Raw genomic sequence first — 12100 nt, forward strand, 5'->3', positions numbered from 1 at the left:
ACACCAATAGTGGTGTTTTCTCTTGATATCCCGAAAAGTCTTGCGGATAAATGTGGATGATATGCTCCTGTTTTATCTCATATTTTACTCTCCACAGACGTATGTTTCCACGCTCAAGCCATCAGAAATTGGACAAAAAGTTACATTTGGCCAAACTCACATTAAGGAATAATAGCACCTTTTCCACCTTTACTTTGAGGCTTGAATGCAAACCATCTCTTCCCTATCACTGCACATCTATGTTTCTGCTGCGTAAGCCAAGCCATGTACCCCCTTCCATTAAAGATTTTGCTGCATTGACGTCAGCCTTTTTCCGGCACTGCAGTGTATCATATGATGTGTATGTCACCACCGGCAGCTCTTTGCCAGTTCAATGCATGGATGTATCCTGCGACATCATAATAAATCTCTTTAATTGAGCAGAGAGCAGAACGCTAGTATTTTCTTTAGCACACTCAGCTGCAGTGTTCCTGTAACCACACCACTTCATGAATGCATATGAGCCCCTGTAAAACGTTATTGACATGCCTGTACATCTTTTATTCAGTGGTTTGCTGAAGGCCAAAACAGGCATCTTTTGTTGATTTTAAAATATTCAACTTTGTGATGGTGTTTTGTCCAAAAAAGTGTATCTCTAACTTCTAATTTTATTTTATTTGTGACGTAGTCTAAAATGTGAATCCTATTTCACTCATTTAACTATTTTATGATAATAAAACTTTTATTTAAACAGCACATAAGCACTAAAGAGCTAAGTGCTAAGCAACTAAATATAAAATAGCAAGCAAGAGACAAAGCAACGGACTGGAAATGCGGACATCAATCCTAATACACACAATTCTAAAACAACAAAGAAAAGGCAAATGTTAACAAATCAGTCTTGCGCTGCTTGGGCAAAAGTTTGGCTGCAGCATTTTGGAAATCTTGTAGCGATTTAAGGAAGTTTTGCTGAGGCAGGGGCAAAGATAATAACAGCATGTTAAGACTGACGTAAATTAATAAGTAAAGAGAGTCATAATTTCCAACTTAGCTGTGCAAAGGGCCCACGTTTAGCAATGTTCCTCAGCTGGTAAAAACAGGATTGAACCAAACAATTAACATGCTGGTTAAAGCTCAAAGCCTGGTTTAAATATTAAGTTAAACCGGCATCTGTTAATTAGGTTTTTTGCCACTTGGGGGCAGTGCAAAAATGTATCACCTTTTAAAGTTAAGCTTAATATTTTAACAAACAGTTGGCCATACATCCAACAGATAGGAAGGTATATGCGTTCACATTAAGTTCTATTGCTCGCCATCTGATCAATGCATGTCAATTTATAACTCATTTTAAGCTTAACTTTGCTCTCCGGCAGTGGCTCAGTCAGTAGGGGCTTGGACTGGGAGCTGCAGAGTCGCCGGTTCAAGTCCCCGACCAGACCTAAAATATGGAGTGTGGACTGCTACTTGGAGAGGTCCCAGTTCACCTCCTGCCCTGCCGTGGTGCCCTTGAGCAAGGCACCGGACACCCCCCTTCCCCCCTCACTCCCATTGCTCCCCGGGTGCTGTACAATAGCTGCCCACTGCTCCTAGTACTAGACTCCTGGTACTAGGATGGGTTAAATGCAGAGGCCACATTTCACTGTGTGTGCTGTGTGCGCTGTGTGCTCTGCATGTGAGACCATTAAAGAGGGTTTCATCCCTCCCAATTCTATTCTATCTATCTATCTCGACCAACAGAGATATTTTTGTCTCTGGAAGCACTATACAGTTTGATTGATAATTACTTTCTTTTTCTCTTAAACTGTTCCCATAAAATCCCATGTGTAACATACTGTACATGCAAATGAATACAAATGAATGGAGAGACTAAAAAAACTTGTTGGTGATAAAGTTCAACTTTATTCACTTCAGGGTAACAAATATAATAAAGTTTTGTGATGTAAATGATTTAAATTACATTGTCAAGAAAATGAACTGAAATATGTTAACATTGATTTTCCAATTGGTATAAGTATGCCACAAATAAAAGAACAAGTTATGGCTTCTATAAACTATCAGTGCCAATTGATAAAAAATAATGTAGGTCAAAATAAATATCACTTTCCTCTAAAAATGTTTCAACATTCTTATGACATTTCTTTATTACAAACTTTGCTCCTTTCTATTTCTACACACATTGTTGCACACGGGGCTGGCTCATTTTATTGATTCTGGTTTACTACATTGACCGGGAGTTACAATATCATTATAGTTACAGTATTATGTTTATAAAGTCAATATTGTAGCATTGGTGTAGATGTTGAGAGCATGAGCTGATGATGATGATGATATTCACACAGTCCTCCCCTGAAGAAGTGGACGACTCTCTCCTGGTGACTGACGACTCAACAGGTTCCACAACAACAAAGGCATTGATGTTACTGCAGAGCTTCCTCCATTACTGTCAGAGTCTTCTCTGAGTGGCTGGTACTGCTTGAACCGCCTGTTGAGAAACATGAGGCCAGAAAGACTGATGAGAAGAGTTCACCCATGATTAGACAAACAAAAAATGTGGTTTTCCCCAGTGAAACAAAATAGTTTATCTGGCCTGAAATGAAGACATAAATGTCAAAAAGAACCAAAAAACATAAAAATTCAACAAGATGTTTAAATCGTGGAAATAAATTCATGTTCCCGACTTTCTCAGGTGTCATCAGGATTATATACTATAATAAGGTTACATTTAAAGAAGTCCACGGTACCAGGTGTTACGTCTTGTGTTTATAAGTCAAATATTTAAATGTATTCTCTGCAAAATAACAGCATGCTAACATTGACATTGTGAGCATGTTAGCAGGCTGATCAGGAGCTTGTTTGTTTAGGTGTTCCACAGGGATCTATCCCTGGACACCTTTCTCTTGCTTATTACATATTTTGCTGTTAAGATTTTTTACATTATTCATGTTGGCTACTGACATGGCTACTGAAAAATTAAAGTGAGCCCTCAATACTGTTATCACCTGTTTCTTTTTGCTGTGACAATTTAATTTCCAACATTTAAAATGGGTCAAAATATGAAACTTATTGTGCTGAGAATTTTTTTGACGGTTTGCTGTTTTACACACTGCAACCAGGACAACCAATTGACCATTATTACAGTGTCTTTGTTTGCAACTTATCTTTCATTAATCAAACTTTTGAAGTGTTCTATTTTTAGTCATGCTGACCTCATATCAAATGTAAAAATGAAGTTGAAAATGAGCTCCTCACCTGTACATCAAACCAATACAACAGACAACACAGGCGAGAACCATGACCCCCACGACTGTGGCTGCGGTTCCAGCTGGGGAACCACTGGATGCTGAAATAGAAGCATATCATACCAATAAGAAAATAATCTAGATATTGAGTATAGTGGTTATAAATGAAAATGTTACTTTCACCCACCTACTATTACACTGACTCTAGCACTTGCAACAGCAAGACTGACATCATTGGTCAATGAGACATTGATGCAAAATATTCCTGAGTCATTGAAGAACTGACGAAGAATCATTTGACAGTCTGGAGAGGGAGTAGCTGCAGTACAGATTGTTTCCACTGGTGTGATGCAGTCCGCGTCTGAAATCACTGTGCAGACCTCACTTGGCAGGCTTAAAGAAGAAGAACGAAAATGTGTTGACATAGTAAGGGAGAATATTCACAAGCGGTTATTATTTATAAAGGTGTCTCAATGCAATCGTGGTGTTCATGTGTTGAAATCCAATTGGTGAAAACAAGCAAACATAAGGCTATAAACAACTACACCACTGTTTGCATGTCCTCACGCAACCAGCACTGAGTAAAGGAGCTTTCTTGTGTTTGGCCTGATGATGTTTAATTGCCCCGACAACCTTTATTTACTGACATAATTTATGTCATAGAAAAATACGTAAAAATCTCGAGACTAGGAAACAGGATGTGCATACAGCCTGACAAATGTCTGTGTTTTAGCACTCATTTCAGTAGCACTCTGTATAGAGATGATAATGTTACTGCTCACCTTCCCTGGCAGGAGATGGTGATGTCCACAGCGTTCTGATCCAACTCGGTCGCCATTGCTACCACGTTGGTCATCTGTACAATCTCTACACTTTCAATACCCTCTGCAGAGTTGAAAATGTTGGAAAGAGAGATATAAAATGATTAAATCATGCTGTGTAAAGCAGAATATTATATGTTGAGGTTCAAAGTGTCATGGTTAAAAAACTATATTGACTTACGGATAACCTCTACAGATGTGGCGAGGGAGCCATAACGGTAGACCGTGCAGTCTTCTGTCAGCTCTGGTGCTTGTCTCTTAGCCAAAATGATGGGAACCAGTGCTGGATCTATTTCCGCCTCTGCTTGAACCTCAGCTTCAGCTGCAACAGCCGCTTCATCACCTGCTGTTTGCATTAGAAATGTTATCATTGTTAAAATAATGATTTTTACATTTTTTGTCAAGTAATATTAGTTTGTAGTAAACACTCACCTGCAGGAGCTGCAGTAGCTGCAACTTCGTTCTCAGTTGCCTGTACTTCAGCCTCAGTATCAGCAGCTGGTGCTGCCTCTTCTACAATTGGGGTCTCAGTGGCAGCAGGAGCTACAACATTATCAGCAGGGGCTTCTGTTTCAGCTGCAACAACGTCTGCGGCAGCAATAACAGCGGCATCATCAACAACAGCAGCATCGACAGCAACAACGACATCGGCAGCAACAGTCGCCTCAGCAGCAACATCTACAGCAGCAGCATCGGTAGCAGCATCTACAGCAACAGTAGCCTCAGTAGCAGCATCGATAGCAGCATCTACAGCCAGAGTAGCCTCAGTAGCAGCATCGATAGCAGCATCTACAGCCAGAGTAGCCTCAGTAGCAGCAGCAACAGCAACATCAGCATCAACCGCAGCAGCCACAACGTCAGCTTCCTGCTCAACTACTTCTGTTGCAGGAGCAACAGTAACAGCGGCAGCAGCGTCCACTGCAGCTTCTTCTCCCTCTGCAACAGGTGCAACTGAAGCAGCAGCGTTGATCAGAGCCGCATCTTCTTCAGTTGCGTCTGTTAACACTGCTGTTTCATCTGCAACAGCTGCATCTGCATCTGCAACAACTGCATCTGCATCTGCAACAACTGCATCGGCATCTACAACAACTGCATTTGCATCTGCAACAACTGCATCTGCAACAACTGCATCGGCAGCAGCTGCATCGGCATCTACAGCAGCTGCTGTCTCTTCAGCTGCAGGTGCGACAGGGGCTACAGTAGCCACCTCACCTGCTGCTTCTGCATCTTCAGCTGCAACATCTGCTTCTGCAGCAGCGGCAGCAGTGTCCTCTGGAAGGACTGCTGCGTCAACTGCAGGTGCAACTGAGGCAACCTCCACTGCTTCTGCGTCTGTATCAGCGACTGCATCTCCCTCTGCTGCTTCAGCTGGCTGCACAGAGGCAGGAACATCAAGAGCAATCACATCTCCTCCCTCTGCTGTTACTGCTGGGACAGCTTCAGCGGTGGAGGGCACCACAACTACTGCTGGTATCGCAGAGGCATCAATAGGAACAACTGAAAGAAACATTTAGAGCAGAACATATCATTAAAACATGTTTACTGCTTGTGCACATACGTTTGTGTATCTGGAGTGCCTATTATCCCAAATAATGTGAAATACCCATTGAGTTTTCAATTAAAGTACAAAGCTGAACATTAGCATAATATATCCCCTTTAAAACAACTAAGCAAAAATGTATGTCATACTTCTGTACATAGAGTATGTATTCCTGGAAGATAAAAAGGTAATCATTAGTTAAATCTCACCAGCAGTGGGGGATCCGCAGCCATTGGAGATGCTTGCCATCAGGACCACCTGAGGTTTGAAGGTCCCGACTGCGAGATATGTGTGTGTGACAGTGAGCTCTCTGGAGATCAGAGTACCGGTGCTGTCACCAAAGTCCCAGCTGAAGCTGACGTCGGCGCTGTTGAGGTACTGACTGGGGTCATGGAGCTTGACAGTGAAGGCAATGGCTCGGTTCTGGATGAAGTTCTGGTCGTTCTGGTTTACATCATTGATTTGGGCAAGTGAGATGGTGAAGGGAATCTGATCTAATGACGGAGTAAAAGATGTAGAACAACTCTTTATTATCGACTTCAATAACAGAAACGTAATGATGAATAAAGAAAAAATGATGTTGTAGAATATTTGTTATCAAGTGTAGTTTTAAATTGTACGATAGGTCACCTGTGATGGCGAAGTACGTGGAGGCATAGCCGAGAGGGATGAACTTGTCTTTGCCACGGCAGTGATAGATGATAACCTCCATGTTGTACGAGCCCAGGGGGACGTTGTCGGTGCCGATAGAGAGGGAGGAGGACGGTCCATCTGCCACCTGCCAGTAACGCCCTTGGATAGAGGAACATTGTGATTACTCAGAGTGGTCCGTTCATCGTGACAACATTTATTAAATTCACACATTTTGGAGACATTCCAGATGTCACTTTCATCAGGAGTACATGAGAGGCTATTTTAACGGACACAAAAAAGGCCTGTTTTTCATTTGTTGTGAAAGACCAACAGATTATATTTTAGTTGTTAATTTTTTTATTCTGCTGAGGATAATACTTTTTGTATGACAAAATACTTGAAAGATTTTAATCAAATTTGTGAACAAGTTGGCCTCTTCTTAGTCGATTAGGAGCTCTGCTATTGACTGAATGAATAAAGTTAAACTTCATAACATGTTTACCAAAACAGGTAAGCCTGGTGATCTACAGTAAAAATGATAAACTGAAGCTACTGTGCAAAAATGAAGATGATACTAATTAAATCCTGCATAAGTTAACAAAAGTAATTCCTTTGAAAACTGTTTTTTAAGGTTTTGTTTTCTAATGTAAAGGTGATGTCAGAGATAAGCACAGACAAGGCTTTGTACGAGTAAGACCCGGGGCAAATGTTTGAATTTAAATTCCCTGCCTGGAGCAGAAACATCCCCTGTATGCTTTACAGCCCTTTTATTGTCTGCTCTTTGTCTCTATGGATCATTTACATGTTAATGTGATGTAGTTATAGCTTCATTTGAAAGTTTGGGATGTCCTACTGCGGCATAAATTACAGCTAAAGTGCAGCCTTGGTTCTTAACAGACTTAATATTATAAAATGAATATATTTACCCCATGTCTTCCACACAAACACATAGTGGGGCTTCTTGTTTTGACTCCTGAAAGGTGTGCCGTCAGGGAAAACTCCGGTGGTCTGGGTGTCCTGGTCCGGATAGACAGGCTGACCCTCCTGGTACTCTCGTCCTGAAAAAGATTAGGTCATAGATACATAATCAATAATATAAGAGGCATGATCATCTATAACACTGCATGTCAACATGAGTCAACACAGGGGGAATATTAGTTGGGAGAGGGAGTTATCTTTTTTTTTATCTGAATGAAATACAGCTTCAAAATCACTTTGCTTTATGGCTAGGATTAATTGACAATAGCCATTCACAGAAAACATTAATTATTTAAGGCAAGACACTATAGAGGATTACACTTACTTAACCCTTCACATTGAGGTGCTTTCTTACACAAACGTTTACATTATATAATGCTCAATTTGTATATTTTAACAATATATTTCATATAACAAAAATTAGTTTCGATCTATAAGCTAATATGTCGCCGCTTTTTAAAAATCAAGTATCCCCTAGCTGAAAGAAATCAGACCAATTTCTAAATGTGAAAAGACCAAAAAGAATGAAATCTCTCTAGAAAACACCATGTCGAAACGTTTCATGACATGATCTATGTTTGAAATCTCTGTTAAAATGATCTTGTGGTTTTGAGCATGAATTAAAATATTACAATTATTATATCACAATTAGTTTCTAGCTGGAATGGGTTTTTCTTACCATTGATGGTGCAGTTTTGCGCCCAGACCACCTGCCCGTCAGAGAGCATGGTCTGGTTTGGTGGGAAGTTCAGATTAATGTTGAAGGTTGCTCGTGCTCCAGTCAGAGTGGGTGCATCGTTTTTCAGTTCAAAAGTTACATCACCACCTGGAAATTAGGATTACATACAATGTATCATCTTTAGATGGGATGGCAGAGAAAATGTTGCAACATTTCTGTTTTGAGAAATAAAGGAAAAAGGCCTCACCAAACCAACAGTTCCTGAACCTCGGGTCTCCATCTTTCCACACCGGATACATCCGCGAGTTCCATGAGCGGTAACGCGTGAACTGACTTCTAGGCTCTGGAAGAAGTATCACAAACTCTTTCAGGAAAAGAGGCCAGCAAAGCTACTCTAAGCAAAACTAAAAAAAGAAATGTTTATATAAGATACAACCCAGAAAATGTACATGCCAGCTAAAGATTATCACTCATTGAGGAACATGATTTCCAAACTGTCCAGTAGTTTCAGTAGGTAACTGTACCAACAAATGGCTTAATACTAATTGAACTCTGTGCAAATAAAAATGTAAAATAAAGTTCAATTAAAAATGTTATTATTCTCTTAAATATCATCAACAACCAACACAAATGATAGAAAGATATAGAGAATAAGCAGGTTTTATTCATGATGCTTATGTAACGAGCAGGTCTGTGTGTTTGGAGGAGGGGTGGGGGGTGTCGGGGTTATTGGTGGTGGGAGTCACACGACCTGCAATCCCCCTCAATCCCCCTCAATCCCTTTCATGTGACTATCAGCTGAGCAGCAGCACCAGTAATCCCAGAGAGGAATGAGGGATCCCAGACAACTGGCTCACTGCGGTTTTCCTTAGCTTGTGATGTGTGTGTGTGTGTGTGTGTGTGTGTGTGTGTGTGTGTGTGTGTGTGTGTGTGTGTGTGTGTGTGTGTGTGTGTGTGCGTGTGCGTGCGTGTGTGTGTGTGTGTGTGTGTGTGTGTGTGTGTGTGTCTGTAAATGTTTTGCATTAAACTACAAAGTACAACCCAATAGCATAACGCATTTTTTTTTTAAGTATTAGTGTGAAAAGAAAAGTGGTTAATGAACTATGTTTTTTAATCAAAGCAGACACTTTTAAATATATTTAAAGCCTGCAGTACTAAATATAAATAGGCATAAAAACCAGCGTGATATTGGTATGTAAAAGTTTGCACATCTTTCCTCACAACCCAGACAGCATAAAATGAGCGTGAAATGTTGAGTCAATGTATTTGCTCTTTGATTCACAGTCCAAACAAAGAGATATTCTAGTGTGTAATTGATGGGAACGCAGGATGTTTTGGTTAGATTTAATTAAAATGTTCCGCTTTCCCTGGTGCTGAATTGTGTTTGAGATATGGTCTTACATCAGACACAGCAACAACTCAATTAATTTAGACTTCGTTTTCAAACTTTGTTTTGTCTCTTTTACTGTTTTTATGGTTTTATTTTTACTTTATTTACTATTATTGCATGAAACTACAGCACATTTAGTTCTATGAAAGGTGAAGAAAAAGAAAGAGAGGAATTGTGCTCAAAGGTAATTCTACTGCATCAGAATCAGGTTTATCGCCAAGTAACTCTCCACAAACAAGGCTTTGCTTGGTGTGTATATTTGAACACAGTCAGAGAAACTATGATGGTAAACAGAACAAAACTATGCCGTTTCTCTTAATGTTGTTATTTTTTTGTTAATTTAGATAGAAATGTTCAATGAAGTGGCACTAGGGAAATAAAATGACATGGGAAAGAGATGTACTCACTTGTTGCAGTGGCAAATGTAAAAGCTGAAACCAGCAGCACCAGTGACAGAGTCCTCATCCTGAATCTGGTCGTCTGTCTCCTCTCTCTGAGCCTCACCCTGCAGTCCTGAACCCAACACAACTTCCAGAGAGACTTAAGAAATGTCCTCTCCCTCTCTTTAAGAGGGCCTCAGAACTGAATTACCATAACGTTTCTCTGTAACCTCTGACATCATGGGGAGCCAGACTGGCACCACCCTCTTTGGTAAGAACAGATAAGTACTGTTTTGATAACTTTTGTTTTGTTGGAGAATTGATGTGTTACTCACAAATTTGACATTATCATCTGTTTTAGTACACTTTATTTTCTGTATCTGAGCATACACTTTTTTTGCTTAATCTGTAATGTGTGTTTTTTGTGTGAATCGCGTTCAAGGTGAATTACAATTTCTACCCATGATAAATGTGAAATTGTACAGTTGCTTAATGCAAACAAATTGATATAGTGAAAGAAGATAATTGACATGAACCCAAAGTAACAGATATCCCTCAAGCAGTACAACATTTTCTGAGTGTAATAATGGAAAATCAATGAATGCTTTTTGCACGGTGTGAATGAAAATGTTGTACGTGCAGAACAAAAAGGACCGACGGTGAGAGCTGTAAGCAAGGCTCGAGTCATGTGTGTTTTTGACGTATGACCTTGGAGCTATGTGTATAAGAGCGTCACAAGAGGAGTGGGTGGGTGGGAAATCAATAGCATCCTTTTATTTCCTCAACCATTCCTCCGCATCCTGCTGTCCACCTCAGGCTGCTGCAGCTCTAGGAATATGGGATTGCAGTAAAACAGACACACCCGTGCTCGGCTTATGTTACTCATCACAAAGTTTCTTTCAGAAGAAGACAAGAGTACATTAAAGGAAAGAGTGGTTTGATCCTGTAACTGATTTGAAATGTAAAATGTTTCCATATTAAATGTTAACATTGTTGAGTAAAAATACTTTTCTCTTCTCACTTGTTTATACTCCACACATGAATAACATTTATAAAGAATCCCACTTAAGGCATATTTAAGTAACACAAAGCAAGTTACATCAATACATCTTGAAGGTGTCATTGACACATCACAATAAAGGATTCATGTTATTCTGATGTTCTGCAGAGCTGAAAAAGCTTCATTTAAATTTGTAGAAAAACACAGTTTAATCATTCTACTATGAAGCAGAGAGATGTTGTAGACTTGTATATTTGTCAAAATTAACAAACATTGAAAGTAAAATAATAAATAAAGTGTAGTTGCTACAGAAGAGGCCGCCTTGAGCATTGTCAATCAGCAAGTTCATTTTAATAAAACAAAAGTCAACACAAGGATGTTTAGGATTTAGAAAATGTAAATTACTCAAAAGAAGAAATACATATATTATTTTGGGAGGTTTATGACAAAATAAAAAGTTTGAGAATTGGATGAAACTCTCTTTTAAAAAGTGGACAGGTAAGTTATATGTTTAATCATTTACAGTGACTACCTTTTATTTGTCTCTTTCCCAATATATTTAACCGTTCCTTTTTCTTTGGAATTATTGTAACTAAATGTATGCAGTCATTTTGATAAACTAATTTTAAATAATCATTAAGCACTCATGTTATGTATGTATATCTTATAGAGATAAGGCACATGTATACATATATATATCTACAGAAAGATAAAGCTTGACTCTTAAGACGGCGTCAGTGTGTTTTCTAATACAAAGGGGATTGGTGGTTTTCCCACTGCTGTTGTCTCATGTCTGCTCAGGCTGCACTACATGTGACCCCTCATGTGCTAACAGCAGAGTGCAGGAGGAATAAATCCTTCCCACAGAGCACCTGACTCAACATACCACAAATAGTTGGCTGTTAGTCTTTTTGCTCATTAGTCTTTGTTTATTTAGTATGTTAATAACATTGTTCCTGGGAAAGTATAGAACTATTAACTAACTGGTAATACAGAATTAAAGAGTTGTTTTTCCAGATTTGGGAAGTAATTGGTAAAAAATGTAATATCATTGATTTTTTCAACCGATCAATTTATAGGAATACTTCTTGATGTGTACTGGTTGAATTTGACTGCAATTTAGTTTTTAGTAGTTTTCTTCACAATGAACCAAAATCAAATGGTTAGCCTTTGTGCAATAGCCTTAAAGAAATGTTACAAGCAATGGAAGGGCATCAAATGTAATATTTGGGCCAAAATCAAGCTTGGATGCCCTAAATTATTTAAACACAGAGCCTTTGCAACCTGGAGTCACCCACACTGACACGCTTTTGTGTTTTTAAACATTAATTGCAGAAAATGGGGATTGTGTTTTATTATTGGCCAAAGGCAGATCAATAAGGCCGTCTAGTTTGTGAAATGCCAATACAAAATCAGACGAGACAGGAAAATAAGTTCACGAACACAACAAACATAGCAGTC

At 39.3% G+C, this 12100-nt stretch overlaps 1 protein-coding gene across 1 annotated transcript; it reads right to left on the minus strand.

Annotated features, from left to right (window-relative positions):
• Nucleotides 1-1911: 1911 nt before the first annotated feature.
• On the minus strand, nt 1912-9771 carry pmela (premelanosome protein a). The gene is made up of 12 exons (XM_034139275.1): nt 9667-9771; nt 8117-8212; nt 7870-8016; nt 7139-7270; nt 6210-6371; nt 5789-6073; nt 4472-5536; nt 4221-4382; nt 4001-4103; nt 3406-3611; nt 3229-3319; nt 1912-2461 (listed from the first exon to the last, which is right to left on the minus strand). The coding sequence occupies exons 1-12, from the start codon at nt 9722-9724 to the stop codon at nt 2311-2313; spliced, it is 2658 nt and encodes an 885-aa protein (XP_033995166.1). The 5' UTR covers nt 9725-9771; the 3' UTR covers nt 1912-2310.
• Between the last annotated feature and the right edge of the window lie 2329 nt (nt 9772-12100).

This window comes from Trematomus bernacchii, unplaced genomic scaffold, assembly GCF_902827165.1.
Source record: "Trematomus bernacchii unplaced genomic scaffold, fTreBer1.1, whole genome shotgun sequence".
NCBI classification, from domain to species: domain Eukaryota; kingdom Metazoa; phylum Chordata; class Actinopteri; order Perciformes; family Nototheniidae; genus Trematomus; species Trematomus bernacchii.

Coding starts and splice junctions, on each gene's coding strand:
- pmela (XM_034139275.1), bottom strand. CDS start 9,724: ATGAGGACTCTGTCACTGGTGCTGCTGGTTTCAGCTTTTACATTTGCC. Junction 5,537..5,788: donor CTGCGGATCCCCCACTGCTG/GTGAGATTTAAC, acceptor TGTTTCTTTCAG/TTGTTCCTATTGATGCCTCT. Junction 3,612..4,000: donor ACCATCTCCTGCCAGGGAAG/GTGAGCAGTAAC, acceptor TTCTTCTTTAAG/CCTGCCAAGTGAGGTCTGCA.